The 18,381-nt window shown below is 38.1% G+C and overlaps 5 protein-coding genes across 17 annotated transcripts; 2 read left to right on the top strand and 3 right to left on the bottom strand.

Annotated features, from left to right (window-relative positions):
- Positions 1-3,561: 3,561 nt before the first annotated feature.
- LOC112190454 (thioredoxin-like fold domain-containing protein MRL7L, chloroplastic) lies at positions 3,562-6,814 on the bottom strand. Of its 8 annotated transcripts, none has more exons than XR_005806200.1 (7): positions 6,667-6,814; positions 5,994-6,552; positions 5,692-5,773; positions 5,493-5,604; positions 5,225-5,393; positions 4,493-4,864; positions 3,562-4,090 (listed from the first exon to the last, which is right to left on the bottom strand). XR_005806200.1 is itself a non-coding variant. In XM_024329882.2 (6 exons), exons 2-5 carry the CDS (start codon positions 6,533-6,535, stop codon positions 5,260-5,262), a joined length of 870 nt encoding a protein of 289 aa, XP_024185650.1. In that variant the 5' UTR covers positions 6,536-6,552; positions 6,667-6,814; the 3' UTR covers positions 3,562-4,090; positions 5,225-5,259. The 8 variants fall into 8 exon arrangements, 3 of the variants coding, with proteins under 3 accessions (XP_024185650.1, XP_024185651.1, XP_024185652.1); XR_005806204.1 differs by having other exon boundaries at positions 3,562-3,935; XR_005806205.1 differs by having other exon boundaries at positions 3,562-3,931.
- Positions 3,686-4,822, top strand: LOC112190457. Its single transcript, XM_024329888.2, has 2 exons — positions 3,686-4,058; positions 4,450-4,822. Exons 1-2 carry the CDS (start codon positions 3,718-3,720, stop codon positions 4,784-4,786), a joined length of 678 nt encoding a protein of 225 aa, XP_024185656.1. The 5' UTR covers positions 3,686-3,717; the 3' UTR covers positions 4,787-4,822.
- A 127-nt stretch (positions 6,815-6,941) lies between the features above and the next one.
- LOC112190452 (poly(ADP-ribose) glycohydrolase 1) lies at positions 6,942-11,794 on the bottom strand. Of its 3 annotated transcripts, none has more exons than XM_024329878.2 (10): positions 10,851-11,549; positions 10,553-10,738; positions 9,902-10,005; positions 9,449-9,653; positions 9,196-9,300; positions 8,919-9,037; positions 8,647-8,790; positions 7,980-8,199; positions 7,733-7,795; positions 6,942-7,399 (listed from the first exon to the last, which is right to left on the bottom strand). In XM_024329878.2, exons 1-10 carry the CDS (start codon positions 11,100-11,102, stop codon positions 7,229-7,231), a joined length of 1,569 nt encoding a protein of 522 aa, XP_024185646.1. In that variant the 5' UTR covers positions 11,103-11,549; the 3' UTR covers positions 6,942-7,228. The 3 variants fall into 3 exon arrangements, with proteins under 3 accessions (XP_024185646.1, XP_040370181.1, XP_024185648.1); XM_024329880.2 differs by having other exon boundaries at positions 7,263-7,402; XM_040514247.1 differs by lacking the exon at positions 7,733-7,795 and having other exon boundaries at positions 10,851-11,794.
- Positions 11,795-11,960: 166 nt separating this feature from the next.
- LOC112190453 (4-hydroxy-tetrahydrodipicolinate reductase 2, chloroplastic) lies at positions 11,961-15,366 on the bottom strand. Of its 2 annotated transcripts, none has more exons than XM_024329881.2 (9): positions 15,259-15,366; positions 14,899-15,143; positions 14,593-14,830; positions 14,302-14,435; positions 14,139-14,213; positions 13,490-13,591; positions 12,812-12,921; positions 12,635-12,722; positions 11,961-12,256 (listed from the first exon to the last, which is right to left on the bottom strand). In XM_024329881.2, the coding sequence occupies exons 2-9, from the start codon at positions 15,133-15,135 to the stop codon at positions 12,188-12,190; spliced, it is 1,053 nt and encodes a 350-aa protein (XP_024185649.1). In that variant the 5' UTR covers positions 15,136-15,143; positions 15,259-15,366; the 3' UTR covers positions 11,961-12,187. The 2 variants fall into 2 exon arrangements, with proteins under 2 accessions (XP_024185649.1, XP_040370182.1); XM_040514248.1 differs by having other exon boundaries at positions 14,899-15,136; positions 15,259-15,347.
- Positions 15,367-15,420: 54 nt separating this feature from the next.
- Positions 15,421-18,354, top strand: LOC112190456 (6,7-dimethyl-8-ribityllumazine synthase, chloroplastic). Of its 3 annotated transcripts, none has more exons than XM_024329885.2 (9): positions 15,423-15,645; positions 15,734-15,867; positions 16,086-16,181; positions 16,728-16,823; positions 16,947-17,025; positions 17,238-17,284; positions 17,393-17,452; positions 17,880-17,934; positions 18,058-18,354. In XM_024329885.2, exons 1-8 carry the CDS (start codon positions 15,489-15,491, stop codon positions 17,916-17,918), a joined length of 708 nt encoding a protein of 235 aa, XP_024185653.1. In that variant the 5' UTR covers positions 15,423-15,488; the 3' UTR covers positions 17,919-17,934; positions 18,058-18,354. The 3 variants fall into 3 exon arrangements, with proteins under 3 accessions (XP_024185655.1, XP_024185653.1, XP_024185654.1); XM_024329886.2 differs by having other exon boundaries at positions 17,880-17,938; XM_024329887.2 differs by lacking the exon at positions 17,880-17,934 and having other exon boundaries at positions 15,421-15,645.
- The last annotated feature ends 27 nt before the right edge of the window (positions 18,355-18,381 follow it).

The raw sequence follows: 18,381 nt of genomic DNA, 5'->3' as shown, positions 1-18,381 counted from the left end.
TCTTTGCCTCGTCCCCTAGATATGCGTTCACTATGTATGTAAACAGACTAATTATATACCATTGTTTTCTTTTTAGTGGCGTAATTTTCATTCCACCTTGCTGCTTGAACTTATCTAAAACAATTTAATTGTGATGCATTGATAATAAAGATGATCTTAGCTAAATATGAGTCCACACAACAATCAGTATTAAAATAAACTTTTGAATGAGGCGATGGTGTCACATTATATGCTTGATTTACCAATCATATGCAAGCAGAAAATTTGTTGAGGAATTTTAGCATTTCACTTCGTGACAGAAAATTTGTTGATATTACAATGTAAAATGAAGGGTTTCGATCGATTAGTTGACATGACACGGTTGCTGCATCTAACTTTTTCTCTGTGTCAAGACGTTGAAAAGGAATAACTTTGAGGCGAGTATGTGGATGGATAGATGTTTAGAATGTTTGATATACTCGTTGACCATATAATATGATATATTGATATTAGATATTAGCATGCCATTGGCAAATGGGTGTACAACCCTAAGCTAAGCTTGAGTGCTTGACCAGGTCAACAAAAAAACAGATATTCTTCTTAATTTTGGCTAAATACATAAACTAATTAGGATGATAACGACGATGATGCATTTTATCCGTTTTTCTTTTCTGGGTTGCTTGTTGTATGGTGAATAGACGCAACACCATCTATTGCTGTATCACACTACCTACCTCGATATGCATATAAGAAAGAAAGTCGCGCCCAAGTCTTCCTTCTTGGATCTGGTTGGTATGCCGGCTTTGGCTCGAACCATGTTGTGGCCCGTTTGCTGGATTTTGGTCATTTGTACCCTTATTGGTGTTCTGGAGAGTTTAGCTCCATTTTTTGTTTTTAAAATTTGAAAGGTATGTTCAGATCAGATGATCAGACTTGAGTTCGAAGTAGGTTTTTTGGCTGTTGTACGACATTGCATCCCTGCTTGTAACTTTCCTTCTGCTTGAATGAAGTATAGATGATGATTTGATAAAAAATAAAAATAAAAAGCCCATTAATATTAGTCTTAAGTAATAAAATGACATGGATTAATATATAGAGACGAATTAATTAATAAGAATCTTCTAGTTGGAACTTGGCCAATAATGGACGTATGGGCCATTCGATTTTGATTAGCCTGTTAAAAGTCAATAACTAGCTAAATGCGTATTCGACTGACCATTTCCAGGCCGCCCCTTAAGAATGTACTTAATATAATACAAGCAAGCATGCCAATATTTAAAGTTTTAAACCATCAGAAATGACCAAATCCGTAGTCCAACGTCTTAACAGTGAGATATGAATGAACATTATATGTATATATACACACACACACGCGATGTCATCGGCTTGCTTGCTCACTGCCCTCAAATTCGTTAGCAGGTGCTAATTGCTTGTTGGTTTGATCGAGCTGAGCGATTCATATTCATCGATCACGTACGTACGTACATAAGAGACTTGAGCAGCTTAATTGTTAGCTGATCGACTCTCGAATCTGATAGATATATAAGCTTAAGCTATGGAGGGTCTGATCCCATTGGTGTGCAAGGCGATTAAGAGGAACATGAGGGGGCAGAAACACAGGAGGACTCTCTCAGTTCAAACCCCTTACTTCTTCGTCGACGACGACGTTGCTCCAGCTCATCATCAATATACTAGTACTACTGCAGCAGCAGCTGTGCATGGAAGCGCTACTCAAAGCAATTACCTCTATATCACACCACCTGCTGTTAATATCCAGCAGATCAATGCTACAACTGATCATCGCCTTCACCACCGACGCCACAAATCTGTTTCTGTAGTTGGTGATCGAGGCTATTCATTTGGAATCGCAGAGGAGCTAGATCAGGGCAGTAATTACTACAATAATAACAATCAGCAGATGACAAAGGTCAATGATCGTCAACAGGCAAAGCAACTTGTCCGGTTTAGGAGCCATAGATCATCGTTGTTCTCATCCTGCATTTCTGGTGCTGTCTAGCTTGAAACTATTCCTATAAGTCATGCACAATTAATGTGTTGCTTGCAGTGCTAGTACTTTCAACTCCATCAATCTGTAATCCTCTTCTTGGTAGTGAAATTATGAAGATTATTCTCAAAACAAATTGTTGGTTAATTAGTGCTCTCCCTGCAACTATTGAATTAATTAGTATGGTTCTTGTATATGATTGAGAGAGAGAACCAGTATCACATATGTATTTTTGTTTTGAACATGACTGATAGATCGGTATTGTATGTCGATATATTTGACCGAACATATAGATGTGAACGGTGGTAATTGATCCGTTGTCTTTGGCTAACTATTCAAGATATATACCACAAGTCATTACGTACTGCAGCAATCAGCATCGGCATTAATTAATTAACAACCAAGTATCGATCTACGACCACGATGAAAATTGACCAATCCATTAAGCCAACAAAGAGGGCAACTTACATACTACACCATTTACACAAATTAAGGTATTGGAGATCAGTAACGTGTTTGAGGTTTAGAGATTAGAAGGTTTACTAAGAGTCAATAAAAAGTTTAATGTGAGTAAAGTGTTCACTGAGCAGTAAGTTCCCCAGAGACATAAAAGTATGATCCATACAACACCACTAATTCTCCTTCTTTAATTAATAAACCAACCAAATAATCTATCCATGACCACGTACTGTCATAGATGGAAATTATCCAAAGAAACAAAAGGGCAACTTACATACTACACCACTACACAAATTAAAGATCTGTCGGAGAAGAAATGTATGGGAATTGAAACCTACGATGTACATTTGACAGAGTACATTAATGGATCTTCCGGATACAGTACCAAAAACTTGAAAAAAAATAAAAATAATTGCGGTGGATGGATGAAGGCCGGTAAGGATAATTGATGAACAGGGATGAGTATTGAAGCAGGCCGGAGAGGAAGCTAATGCAGGCATGTCATATATGACGGTTCATGAATGTGTTTGTTGATGGTCATCTAATCATAACGACTAACGTACCAAATGAACAGTAGGTACTTGAAGCAGATGGAATATCGAATAACTAGATGACCATAAACAAACATATCCACTGCTGCAAATCATAACGTACAATACAGATTACAGAGAGACGATCCGATCAATGGAAGAAGAAAAGCTCTATCACTTGCATAGCTAGCGAGCTTAGCACAGAGACACAGACTCTAGCACTGTGAAAGATACCACCAGTACATGTTGCCATCGATGACCTCCTATTATCGTAGAAAAAGAATATACCAGGATCATTCCCGTATATCCTCGGAGGATATACTTGATTGCGCTATTCTCATTGCTTGCTCTACCTAATAGTCTTCTCATTTTCGGATGTGGGCCTACTGTTTTTCAGATAGACCATCAAGGCCCGGCCCATTTATTAGATGGACCGGCCCAAACAAAAGTGTTAACAGGCTGAGGGGGACGCGTCTATATATTATATTGCAAAGGATCTAATTAGCCATCAATATCAGAGTGGAAAGGACAAACATAGCTATTACCAGCTATTCTGTCTATTATAAATAATTGACAGCCATGCAGATGAATCCCAACTTAAGTTCCATAAATCAGATTCAGAACAAATACGAGTGATAAAATCAAGAACAAGAGAGCCTATAAAACAAACACAATCTCTACTTAGGAATTACCAACAATAGAGTTATATATACAGAGAGGCATTGAACAACAAAATATACGAACATGGGGATGGTAGCCCTTTCTCTCTGCCTGCTGCTTGTCCTGGTGACGACTACTTCTATTGATCGTGCCCATGGGGCAACTCCAGTCCCACATTTGAAGAGTGTTCGGCTTTGCAACCAGTGCTCCAAATGCGACTCCAGTAAATGCCCTCCAAGTGAAGCCTACCCCCACATGACAGCATTTGACAACACTCTTATTGCTGGTGCTTTACAGTCTGACTATGTGGATTTGCATGACAAAGGAGTTTATTCAGTGCCAAATATCAAAGGTGGCCAATCAACAAAATACAATGCTTATTTCGGATGGAAATCTACTTCTGGTTCAGCTTCTGGTTATCACAGGTATGCTCATCCTACTTTAATTTGTTATGTATCTGCAATTAAAGAAAAAGAATACCAAGGAACCAAATTCGTAAACAAACATGCAATATGCAAAGAACAGAATAATTGCCCAATGCCTCAGGAGTCAAGGACCTCAACCTTTTCAGCAGTTTTCTTTCTCTGCTGCAGCTTCTATTAACCAAATGATCTAGTACTCTTTAAGGAGTTAAGGTAGTAAGAGTCAGGTACAAACTATGGCTAATTTTTCTCATTCTATAGATATTCCCAGTCCTAATGGAAGTGTAATCTGATCTCAGGTATTTGACTTTTTTCCATAAAACCAAATGAGTATTTACTTATGAGCAAGATGACACTGCAATCATCAAATAATTGTTTGTGTTAAACTGTGCAGGTTCAGCAACTACATGGACAAATGCTCAGGCGGACAAACCTACCTTACTGTGGACAAGCAAGACAAGGTCAGCCTTCGATCATTGAAATCACTGGAAAGCTTAGCAGATGCTGACTGGAAGTCTTATAGTCCCCCTAAGAAACTAAATCACAACGAGTTCCGTTTCTGGGTCTCTCGCAGTACAGGAAAATGCCTCACTGTTTTTGGAGGTAAAACAAAGAAACGAACTGTGGGTGTGGCCGACTGCAAGTTTAATGGCTCAAACCGTGGCCAGCTGTTTGCCTTCCGCTTTCATTACCACCAAGCCTTCTGTTGCTGTGGTGTTCACAATGAGTGATCTGATTCTGATGAATTTGTGCTTTCAGGGCCCTATAGTCATCTAACCGTTGGCACAGTTCAAATATTATGATACAAACTGTACAATGTCATATATACGATTCAGACACACAAATCATATTTCAATTAAAACAATAAGAGTCTTGTAATTCTGTGTGTGTGGATGTGTGCATACAAGTGCACATAGCCAGGCACAGATTGCGCTAGAATGGACCTTCTTTGTATACGCAGGCAATGCCCAAATAAAAAGCAAAATTACTTGGAACGTTTACTATCACGTGTCCATCCATGAACTCATAGTTTCGACATCAACGGTGGAAAACCCCATTAATTTATGATAGACATGAGTAGCACTAGTAACTAGTTTCTCATATCATTTTAGTTTCAGATAGAGATCAGAAAAATTATGAACAACAATAGCAACTAGAGGTGAAGTTACCGTTTCAATTTCAGCAAGATTTCATCATTCTAATATCATGGTTGGGCATTGATAGGAATGGATGGAATTTCTTCCTGCCTATCACCAATTCCATTCAAACAAGCTGGTTTGGCTGCTCCATAGTAAAAGAAAGCCATTACTTTTGAGAGCTCATCTCCGCTTCGTATTGCTAGAAACATGACAAAAAAAGAAAGAGGAGTTGAAATCATGCTGCAAGGCAGAAACAGAATCAAGAATGAAGCACATCTGTTCCAAAGTTGAAAATTACCTTTGTCACGATACAAGATCTTCCCAGCCTTGGTGAAGATGATCTCGGGGTAGACAGACACTTGGAGAGCAGAAACCAAGTCATGCTCAGTAACAGCATCAATTGCAATACACTGTTGACAATGAAACAATAGCAAGGATGATCAGAGCGGGGCAATGACACTAGACAGTACTAATCACAGTATAACTCCTAGTCTTACTCTTGGTGAAGGTAGCCTGCAATTCCATATAATTTGTACAGCCTTATCCAGTTCAGCCCGAATTTTTTCATTCTCTTTTGGTCTGAAGAGAGTAATAAAATGTTAACAATTTTCAAACAGACAATGTCACATAAATAGCAGTCTCATGGTAGAGTTGGAAATCAGTAGGCAGGACCGTACAACAAAATTAGATACCTAACAGAAGGAAAAATTATAAACAGAAGAAAAAAGGGAGCCACCTGGAACCATAAACTTCAACAATGACTATTAACAAGTAAAGAATCACAAAGAAAAAAAAAAACCTTTTATAGCGATTATGTACAAGAATGACCAAAGGGCTAATGTCCTTGAAAACGGTCTCTTCCCATTCAGCAGTGGTTATATCTTTGATGGGACGAATATAATTATCATCTTGCCATACTAGTTCATTGTCACTATCATCGTCGTCATCCTTCCTTGGAGTGTTGTTGATGGTAATCTTGTCAAAGAATTGATCCAACTTGAAACCACGGCCGTCGGCATCATCAGGCCATTCAGGATCATCCTCATCCACAACGAGAGGATAGTTGGCCAGAAGGTCCTGCACTTTCCTGGTCCTATCAGTAGGTTCTAGCTCCTCCTCCACATCCGGGTTTTTATCCAACACTTGTCTAATTTTCTCTCTCCATTCACGTCTCTCATCAGAATCCATCAAATAGGGGTCGCCTGAACTAGAGGCATACAATCTTCTTTTTGTGCTGACTGCCCTGAATTGATGCCCTTGACGACTAATCAACGAAATGGGTTTGTTGTGTGTTGATGAGGAGAAGAGATATGGGAGCCTCATAGCATGTTGCAGAGCCATTTCAACACACAATCAGTCTAAAACCAACAACATGCAACAAATTAAACAGTCAGTCAGACTAGTTTGATTCATTTCATACATGTAGCTGGAAACAAGTTCCTTAATTTGAAGAATATGAAGAGAAAGCTGACCTTAACTGGCTTCTCCTGGCAGATGGGAACCCCCAGCTAAAACCCCAGAACAGCTCACAGACCAGATAAGGTGGTACGTAAAGCGACAAAATGGGCTTCGATTCGGCAGTGAAAAGCCCACTTTGTAAATGGTCCTCCGTCTTCGTACCTACTTTTTTCACTACTATAACTATATATCCGGTACCAGAAATATACTCTTGGTCACCAAAATTACGCATCAAATTGTTTAGAATATCGGATTTCTGTTGTACAACACTTTCTTAGATGATAATTTGTTTTTTTTTTTTTTTTTTTTTTTTTGAGGGAAAAAATAGAATTGAAGGTACATTTTGTTGGGAGTTGCTTAGTTCATACTCCTCGTCTTGTACAGATTGGGCCCAATTCCATATGCAAGAAAGCCGTTTCTACCCTTGGCCCAATTCACCAAAGCTCTAAAATTCTAAATTATGAAAATAATCTTTACAGCCTAAGTATACTAAAATGCAGAGGAAAGAAAGGCATATAAACACAGGAATAGAAAACCAGGCTACAACAACAGTCAGTCAGTCAGTCAGTCAGTCATTCAATCATCAGGCAAATCCAACATCTCAGTATCACTGGCTAGTAGAGATGGAAGAAGCCATGTAAAGAATCCATCATTAGTCTCTCCCTTCAATCTCTGCAATGAGTAATCCACCAACAGATCCCAGAGTTCTCCTACTGTCCATTGGTGCAGCTGTATCCATCGACTTACCTACTCCACAAAGTAAAGAGAAAATCTTAACATGAGTTTGGGGGTATAATTCACAGCTAAACTTGGTCTGGAAAACTGAAAACATTTGGGATAAGCAAGGCACATATAAAACATAACAGCAAAGCTCATTCCATATTTATAAAATTCATTTATTTGTGCTTTAGGGTACCAAAAACAGTTGGTTCCTCATATTCATTGGTACGAGTACGAATTAGTTTTGCAAGTGGTGAGACACTTCATCAACAAGATGGAAGTTCCTCGTTGCCAGAAAAAAGCCAAGCATCTCTTTTAGGGGAAAGAAAGAGCTCAAACTAAGCAATAAAAAATCAGTACCCGGTCCAAGTTTTCCAATGCCTTCATGCCAAAAGTGTAGTATGAAATGAAAGGTCTTTGTGCCTGAAACAAATGCAACCTCATTACAGTCATTTTCAGCTAACCCTTGTTATTTTATTGAAGTATAATCAGAGAATCTTCATGGACTTGTCTAAGTGTACCATCAAGGCTTTTCAAAATTTTCTTTTCTGAAAATAGAAAACCTCCATCTCTTTCCATACTTGTTACGAAGGCTAAAAACAACTACCTGAGATGCAGCAAGCCATTGAACTATGGCCTTCACTTCAGGATCTCCTCCGAAAGCACCACATCCCCAATTCCCAGTTGCAATCCCAATATCAACCACATAATCCAAAGATCGAATCATAGCAGAATCTCTGTTCAGTCGTTCATTCTCTCGAACCAATCTACTGTACTCCTGACATTTCGATTGATGAAGAAAGCCACAGAATGCCTTATTGGTCTCCCTGTTGAAATCAACAAGTAGGAGAGATAAAAGTTCTGATTAAGAAAAGGTTACACAAAGGAGAACCATATGTACATATGATGGTTCAACATATTCAAACTTCAGTTATTTGACCATAGACATATTATACATAATGGCAGAACCCGTTAAATCAATGAACTCTGTCTACCATGTTTCAAAGAATGTGCTCATGGACTTCACTTATGTTTTTCTGTAACTTGTCCTTGCAACACTTCTAAAGGGAACAGTACATTTATTTGCAGGTGCAGCTGGCTATCATTGCCACTAGCCAAATTACTAAACCATTTCAACCAAAATGCTTGTCCTAATTGGTACAAGTCTGCCCGTTTTTGGCCCAGCACTTTCAATTGATATTTTATCACCACTTTATATAAATTTTATATATACGGGAGCACACTTGCAGTAGTGTTAACTAAAATATACATACCGGAGGATTAACTCTTGTTTATACTGTTTCATCCCTGGGCTGCATAACGCATCTATTGCAATAATCCTGGTTTTACGTCTTCCAAAAGAGTCTGCATCCCTTTCATCCACATAGTCACCAGAAAAACGAAATGAAGAAGCATACCTACACCACTTAAAAAAAAAGAAGATATCAGAGTTAGAAATAATTTCAACAGTAACCAAGTTAAATGGATGAAATTTATATATTCTAACATGTGTGTGTGTGTGTGTTTATGTGCTTACAGTACACACCCTGTATAATTTGAAAATCTTTCGGCTCCAACAATTTCTATAGCCTCATTATCTGCCATAGAAGGCATGAACAGCATGCTGGCAATTAACTCGGGGTTGATCATGAAACGGATCTCTTCCTACGAGATGATAATAACAAATAATATTAGGTGCTTCTGCAATTAGATCATGGCCTGGGTGAATCAGGAGAAGGTATAAAATAAAAATATAGTTTGAAAATTGCAGGCATATACTTGGGTGAAAATATATGAGGAAGAAGAAAAAATATATATCAGACCTGTACACAGCCCCTATGAAGAGCACCACCTCCTATATACTTGTTTGCAAAATCAACTTCGAGAGCTCCACTTGATTGATCTTCTATCAAGCCTGACCTGTGAACCTAGAATGACACGCAACGAGAACTTAACAAGTTGGTTGTGAGTGCCTGAACTGAATTACAAGAAGATTTGGTTAACAGAATTTAGAACAATTCATCTGCATATAACTTGTGGCTTAGCATTAATTATTAACCATCTGTCATATTTTACCTCAAAACGGCAGAGTGGAATGACTGAATTTCTCCAAAACTCAGCCTTCGGATAAGAAATTCTTAGTGGAGTTTGTTCCAAAGGAAGTACTTTCCGCTCGAACGACACAAAACCAGTAGGCATACGTGAAGTTATCTTTTCAAAGTAGTGTATAATGCACCATATCTTACTCTCCTGCTTTTGATTATGACTGTCATATAGAGCGCTGAAAATAAATATGAGGTAGTGAGTATAAATGAGCAAATAACATGAGAATGTATCTATTAATAGTCTCAAACAAGTACAGAAAAATGGGCGACAAGATGTCTTTTAAAATAGCATGGGAACATATCTAGCAGAATAACTGAAAATGCCCCAACTCCCTATCTGTACCACTAAATGTGTGAAATAGAAAGTTAGAAAGAAAGAAAAAAATTAAAGAAAGAGATTCCAAGGAATGAAAGTGTCACATACTCAAACAAATGATCAAAGTTGATTGTTGGGAGATGTTTGGCACTTCTATCAATGACTGGGAACAAACAAAATAGAGAGCACCCAAGAAGAGCACTAATTAGTTCCTGAAATGCAACGTACACAAAAATCAGCAAAACTATACAACAATATAGGAAGTTCTTTTAAAGTAAAGAAGGAATATCATTGTTCAAAAACTAGTGTCTAACTTATGAAAGAGTAAAACTGCCATACATGTAATCTACCAAACAACATGACAAATAAAGTAGAACCTTCAGCAAGAATCTATAAAATAAAAAAATTATATAAAAAAAAATTTAAAAAAAAGATAAGTCTTTTCTTTGGGAGAGATTGGGCAGATAATTACCAGCATAACAATGGAGGTTTCAGATTCTCAGAAGCCAAGTTTCACTCTTTTTTTTTTTTTTCTTTCCAAAATGAAAATGATAGTCGTTTTGAGCACTCAACATATTCAGTTTTCTGAGAGATGGCATTGTATGATAAGAACATATGAGCCAAATACTCGAACTTCTTATAAGTTTTCATGCAAAGCATAGCAGTGAGTAATTTTCTTCAGATATGGAAGCGAAAGATAAGGGGGGAAAAAAAGAAAAAAGAAGAAGCCGGAATTCATGAAGAAGCAAAGAAAAATACCTGGCTGAGGAACACTATTCCTGGTTGTTGTGAATCAAGTAGACGAAGAGCAGTATTGAGTCCATTAATAAGCCCATCTGCATTTTGATAGTGAACTTGTAACAAAGAAGGCAACCGCAAAAGCAAATTTGCTAATGCGGGGACTACTTCTCCGAACCATTTTCCAGATTCGTCCCTCGGCATGATCTGCAACACAAAGCCCAATTTTTTAGTTAAGAGTCATATGATATGATTGTGTAATGCAATTGAATTAGTGGGGCTGCATGTCTATGACAATGACTATGAGTGAGTGCCCTACCTCATCGAAGAAGAGGGCGTATCCGTCAGCGACACAAGGAGTGAGAGGATGAGAGGAGGAGAGAGAGAGAGAGCGCCTGAGGTCGGAGATGGCTGCGAATAAAACCTCCCCGGAATTGACCCCACTGTGCTGGGGACCTCTGGCCAAGTCCTTGAGTGTCTCCACCACTTGGGATGGCCAGAAAAGACTCCAGCTCCGTGCAACCACCGGTAAGAATGCTAATATTGACTTCAGGTCCTCCCTCTCTTCCATTCTCTCTACTGCTGCTGTCCAGGTCCAGGTCCAGGTCCAGGAGGAGTGGCTTTGCCCAACAAAATTAGATATGAATAAAAAAGAAAAGAAAAAGGGATCCCGGGTTCTTTTCGTTATCTTATGGCTTCTTTATGTAACAAATGGGTTTAGGGAGCCAAGCACCCAGCAGGCATGTACCTGCTGATCCACTCCTAGGCCTAGCTAGCTTCTCACTTCTCAGAAGAAGTCACAGCCTTACAGAGTTCCAGATGTGTTTTACTTGCTCGATGGGATTCCATCACCTCAAATTTCAAAAAGCTACATCATTTATCACTCGCATTCCTTAATCTCATCAAAAAGCCTCAAACAGTTAACAGTCCTTAATTCACGAGGTCCTCAATTCCCCACTTAAGAAGTTTACTTCCTCTTGATCCCTGGACTCTCCTGCACGCTTTTGCTTAAGCATTGGGACTGGTTGGACCTCGCTCTTGGCCTTCTTTGCAATCCAACTAGCAATTCTCTTCTCCCTTTCACGCTCTCTTTCGCTTACGTTTCACCCATTGGCTTTGGCTCTTGTTGAACCTGTTTTTGGTCGTCATTTTTGTGCTTCTTTGCAATCGAACTAGCACTCCCCCATTATCTCTTTCATGTTGTTTTTGTAGCGTTGATTTCACTCATTGTCATCAAACACACAGAAGAACCAAGTAAAAAAAAAATCAAGTGAATTCAAGGGTTTGAAAAACAATTCCTTGATCAGCTGGGAGATCTTAACCCCACAAACCTTGGGTTTATGGGAAAATTTAGGCATATGCTGGGGCTATTTACCAAAAAGAAATGTCCTACCCAAACTCCACACCAAAAAAAAAACTCCACACCAACTTAACATATTGGTCTTCTATATAGTACATAACAAAAACATGTTATACAAAGCATATTCTCACTGTTTTTCAAAAGACAAGCAGGAAGGAAATAATAAGAGAAAAGAGACAAGGTCAAAACTGCTCATCCCAACTTCATTCCATATCTTCCTCTACCAAGATCCTCCTCAACCAAAATCCTAATTTCTTAAGCTAATCCACATGCAACCTTTTGTGTACAGACAACTTTCATCGCATGTTACCCTCTCGCAGGACATCCCTCATATCATATATCCGCTTGTCTGCCTTTGAATGAACCTGCATTGATGCAAGATTTCATGTCAAAAAGTGAAGGAGTGGATAGTCCTACCAGTATTTCACTAAACCACCAAATGCATGTCAACAATATTCTAGCTAAATAACCGAGGACTCTTCCAATATACTCATGCAGTCACAACTAACAAGATGTAAACCTTATCCGGTATTATTGGTTCTTTTCAGTAATTAAGCAATTCTTAAAATGTTATAACAGCTCATTCTAAAATTATATTTTTCATTGAGTTAGACATTGAAGAGAAAATGAACACTAAACATATGTGATTACAGTTGAAGGATATAGATTGAATGATAAACTTTCGTAGCATAACTTGGAGCACTGTGATAACTAGTAAAGCAGAACAATGATGAAAAGCTTACCTTCTTAGCAAGGAAAATTACAGCATCAACTGTACCCTCTGCATATATTGATCTACCACAAACATTATGCTGAAACTCAAAAGAAACTCTGCAAAGGAGAAAGTAATTCAAAGGAACAAGGTTAAAACATTACACAAAAAGTTCTGGAGAAAGAGGAGTGAGGATCTTTCTTCTTACGTTTGATCGGGTGAAGTCAGATGATACATATGAAATGCATGACCAGACAAATGCTCCTCTGGAACTCCCACCATCTCTAGCTGTTGCTGGGGATCCCTTATCAATTGGATCTGAAACAAATTTTCAAAAGATTAAAAAAGATAAACAAAATGATTAAGAAAAGATAAATTGCTTGGTACTTCACCACAAAGCAAGGCGATGTAGGACAAGAAAGGGGAAGGTCAATTTTTCCATTCAGAAAAATTTAAGCTTCAATCTGTAAGGCCACTAACTATCCAATATATAATCACAAGATGACTTAAAAGCAAAAAGGTACATACCAGATCCACATAGTGACCAGATCCTAGCAGACAATTTTGTTTTAAGGTTCTATATTAACGCCAAAAATATGACTACCTAGGCAGTTTTATATAAAAAAATAAAACAAAGCCATTGTTTTCTGACATGCAGTCACATATTAAATTGCACGAATCCCAAACAATAATAGTGAAAGCAGCCAAATACCTTTCCATTTGCTATGTCCTTACCACTCATAATGACATTCAGTTGAATACTTTTTAACAGACACCCCAACAGATAAAAGAGCGAAGCATGGAAAAGGATGAGGAAAAGAGATGATACAATTAACCATTTCCCAATTAAATTAAGCTAAAATTAGCTGGGTATTGTTTAGCATACCTGATCCATATCAAAAGACACTCCCAACTTCTGGAAGCAAGAAATAACAGCCTTAGCAGTTCCAGATGTGTCAAGTTTACTTGCTTGATGAGATTCCATAACCTAAAATTCAGAAAAATGAATCAGTTACATGGATTAAGACAATACATTGACCAAGTACAAAACAAGAAACTTGAAGTTTATAACATTCCACTATTTTGCAAGGTGAAAGATACAATAACAATGAACAAAGAATTAAGAGTCGTGTCCAAAAAAAAAAAAAAGAACAGAGTAAGTAAAGAGTGGCAAGATTATTTTGTGCAATTTTGGGAGGGGAGGTACTGCAGAAACCAAAAATCTGAACACGAACACTAATTACTGGAGTTCTAGTGAACAAATATTTCTCCGAGGTAAACCAATACCAAAAGAAAGCAAAATAAAAAAGCAAAAAGGTTTGATTGCAATATGAAATATTAGTATTTTTTTGTTAAGACTTAACTTGGAAGAAGAAACTACTTTCTTTCTCAGATGTGAAAGACATGGGATCAATATAGCCCACTGGATAAATAAAAATCAAATCAGAATGAAATGTAAACTTTGTCAAAATGATTAGAATATCTCTTACTCCATATATCGTACCAGTAACAAATTACAGGAAACATTGAGGTACCTGCAAGGAATACCCAGAGAAAGCTCCAGGAAATTGCTCAGCCATAATTTCCATGGTTGCAAGAAATGCAACGACCTATTCATATGAAAAGACTATTAGGTATAGAAGGAAAGGTCTCAGAGTCATAAACAATATTACAGCCTATGAAGGTATTTAGGATCACCTGTTTCCCCATTTGAGGGGAAATTACTGCATAGACTTTTGAGTCTTCTACAGTCTTATACAACTGATCCCTATCTCCGCCGGTTGTTCCCATCACAAAGGGCACTCCGACTCTGCAATATAGCTCTGCATTATCTGTATGTGACAAAGAGAAAGATGCAGAAGAATCAAGACATAAAGTAACCTACAATATTTAGCATTTGCCACAGCAACAACAGAAATAAGCAAAAGAAAGAAAAAAAATTTGAATTAGAGTTCAAGCTTTTGATATAATGAAGACTGTGATCACTACCGTTTACTGCAGAAGGGACAGTGAAGTCGACCACAATCAAATTGGGATATTTGACAAGAAGAGATTCAAGTATGCTTTCTCTTTCAGAAGGACCATGCACTAGAATCTCCTTTGTGCCGACTTGGACGGTTTGGCCAGACTCTTGAGCAGATCCAAAGGAGACGGGAACCACATCGAGTCCAGCAGACTCCCCTGCACTGATAATGGCCTTCCCCATTTTACCATTACAACCGTTTACCTGATGATAGCATAGCATTAGTAATTGCAGAGGTTAGGGTATAAGCTGTAGAAAATATTAAATGATACCATGATAGGAATGTCAAACTTGTTGTTGGACTTAGTAGGGTTGTCAAGGGGTAGGGCTGAAATTGACATCTTTGGGATCATCATCATCTTGTTCACAGCTGGTGATGGAAGTCTTTGCTTCAGATTGATACTCCGAGTAGCACCCAATCCTCTACTGGTCGCAGTTCCAGCCAGCAGTGTCGGCTTTTGTGGCTGAACAGAGATACAATTGGGTGGGGCATTCAGCATGGACGCCATTCTACAACCTTGCGTTGTTTGGGGTTAGTAGGTATAATGCATGTATTGAATCGGTGAGTCAGAGTCAGCAAAATATTGAGAGAAAATTTTGAATCTTGAAGAAATAAAGAGGCATGTTGTTACCTTGGAAGGCTCTCGCTCTGTTTCGACTTGGAGCCTACTATTACCAAACCCTCTGGGGTGTTTAAGCGAGTCAAGACATATGTCCAATCTGAGCCGCAAGAGTCATCCAACGGCCTAAAAGAGACTAGAGAGTAGTGAGTCTGACCTCAGACATGTGGTGACCTAAGTCTAACTAACTAATTAGAGCCGGAACCAGCTGCTGCTGCTCTGAAATTGAAGTTGAAGTTGAAATGGCTTCTGCTGCTTCGGCTTCAAGCACTGGGTGCTTAGTTCGTTCACGCTTCCCACTCGGCGAATGTCAGCATCATCGTAATAACGGGATTGCACTGCTTCCCCAGTTACCCAAACCCCTCATCTCTCTTTCTTCTTCTTCTTCTTCTTCCAAAGGTTCCATCTTTTCTCTATAGTTCTAATCTAAGTTTTCATCTTTCTGTATAATTTTGATCTAGCGCTAATTAATTGATTAATTAACTAGCTGCTGCAATTGCAATTGCAATTCCAACTGCAACTGCAAGTGAGAGGAAGGAGCGTTCCTCTTTTGCTCGAACTGCGGCTGTTCGGCATCTCGTGGGTTCCGTTACCACAGCTCACGGCCTTCGTTTCGCAGTGGTCAGTCAGTCTCCATTCTCCAACACTATCTACCTTTTTTTGCTAGACAAGCTAGGTTGCTAATCACTGCTTTCAATATTCCTCACCACACTACTATTATTATTAGCTGCAGGGGCTATGTATTGTTGCACTTATTTAGATTTTCTACTTCATTTCATTATCATCACTTTGTCTCTGCTTCAGATCATTCAATGATTTTGTTTTCTTCTGTCTTCAAGGTTGTAGCACGGTTTAATGAGATTGTCACAAAGCCACTGCTAGAGGGAGCCTTAACTACTTTCAACAATTATTCTGTTCAAGAAGAGGACATTGATGTATGTAGCTTTCTTTTCTCTTTGCTCTTGCCTTTGCTTCATACCTCTTACTATTCTCAATCATTCTTGTTTTGCCCATTGCCTCCCAACTAATTTTATTCTGCTGTTTATCCTTTTTAACAATCCTGATCCATTTACCAAACTTTTTAACTTGCACATAATTTACTAAAATCTGATTCCCAACTCACACTATTTTCTGGGCATGTTAGATATACTCAGAGTTTGGCTGTCCATACTTTGACTGCAGTCTGAACTGTCTGTTCCTCATGCTATTGCTCAGAAAAGAAAAGAAAAAATCCTCTCAGGCTCTCATCAGATGAAAGTCTAGGATTCCTATCTCTGTTTTTTCTTCTTAATGAACTTAGAAAATTCTTTAAAAAAAAATAATAATAAAATAAAGAGGAGTGAAACTGTGCAGCACTACTAACTCTTAGCATTTTGCAATTCAGAGACGTGTCATTTGGAGGCTCCAAAGAATAATTATTTACCAACTTCATGCTTGTGTACATTGGACATGACCTAATTATTCTTTTGCTTCCCCCTCAGGTGGTATGGGTTCCTGGTAGCTTTGAAATTGGTGTAGTTGCACAGAGGCTTGGAAGTTCGGGGAGATATCATGCAGTTTTATGCATTGGAGCTGTGGTACGGTACCATGCAATTTTTTGCATCTTTATTAAATATAATGTCTCTCCATGAGAGGTTCACCCTTTACTATACTGTATTTGCATCTAGTGTCCTAATTTATATACCGCTTCTTGTCAGTAGATAAGAGGTGATACAACCCACTATGATGCTGTTGCTAATTCAGCTGCATCTGGAGTGCTTTCAGCTGGTTTAAAATCAGGTTGGTGTCTGGTTTTCTTCGTCCTGAATTTGTTATATCTTGGAGTTCGTATTCAGTAACTTAAGCGTTAAAGAGGGTCTAGGAAATCTTTTCAAATCCTGAACTTCTTATTTAACTGGTCATATTGTCAATGTTGTAGTGGTGTTTCTTTTTTCTCTGTAATTCCATGAATAATTGTTTCCTAATATATGACTTCTCATATGTCTTTCTAGGTGTTCCATGCATATTCGGTGTCTTAACTTGTGATAATATGGAGCAGGTAAACTTTTCATTGAAGTATTCAAATGTAGCACATTTTACTCTTCAGAGTTATCTTCTTATTACCAGAGGAAGAATGATCTTACTGTGCCATTCATTACCATTGCAGGCTTTAAATCGAGCTGGTGGTAAATCTGGAAATAAGGGTGCAGAGACTGCCTTGACAGCTGTAAGTTTGGACCAACTAGTTTCTATGCTTTGTTCTGACTAGTTTGGAAGGAAGCATTATCCTTTTATTCTTCCTGAATTTTTACCATAGAGGGTACATGTAGTCTAAGGTAGTATCTATTTATATATATAAGTGATGTGAAATAAAAAATTAATAGTAATACATTTAGAGTTCATTAAGATTAATATGTTTTTCCTGTAAAAGAACAATTCTTGTAGTTTGAACTTAAAATCCTTTGATATGAGTCATATGACATTGATATTTCTGGCTTTATGAAAATTTACATGAAACAAAAGGGTATTGAGTAGGTACCATGCTGAGAAAAGTTTCTTTTATACACGGTGTATTATTACTTGGATTCATTCCAAGTGTAATATCTTTTTATTTGTATTTGATATTTGGTACATCCCTTTGACTTGTACTGCAGATTGAGATGGCATCTTTGTTTGTGCACCAATTGAAGTAAAGTACTGTTACTCTGAGTAGGTACCATGCTGAGAAAAGTTTCTTTTATACACAGTATATTATTACTTAGATTCATTCCAAGTGTAATTTCTTTTTATTTGTATTTGATATTTGGTACATCCCTTTGACTTGTACTGCAGATTGTGATGGCATCTTTGTTTGTGCACCAATTGAAGTAAAGTACTGTTACTCTGAGGAGAGAGGCAGATAATTTTTTATTTCCTGATCGATGTGCGTGGTCTTGTTGTTCCGTTTTTGAACTGCTAGAAATTGTGTGGGGGATGATCAGACATGGTAGCCATATTGTCCGAAACTTACCTTGGCTATCTGTTGATTACTAAAGCCCTGCCAAATGAATCTTAATGCTGAACCTGGAAAGAAACAAAAAGCGAGTATAAAGAGTTTTGAATAAAAGTGTTTCTCTCTTGCTTCGTGTGTTTCTATTTCACCCGTGGGATGTGTTA

This window comes from Rosa chinensis, chromosome 2 (assembly GCF_002994745.2).
Source record: "Rosa chinensis cultivar Old Blush chromosome 2, RchiOBHm-V2, whole genome shotgun sequence".
Taxonomy (NCBI): Eukaryota; Viridiplantae; Streptophyta; class Magnoliopsida; order Rosales; family Rosaceae; genus Rosa; species Rosa chinensis.
This window is presented reverse-complemented; position numbering and strand designations above follow the sequence as displayed.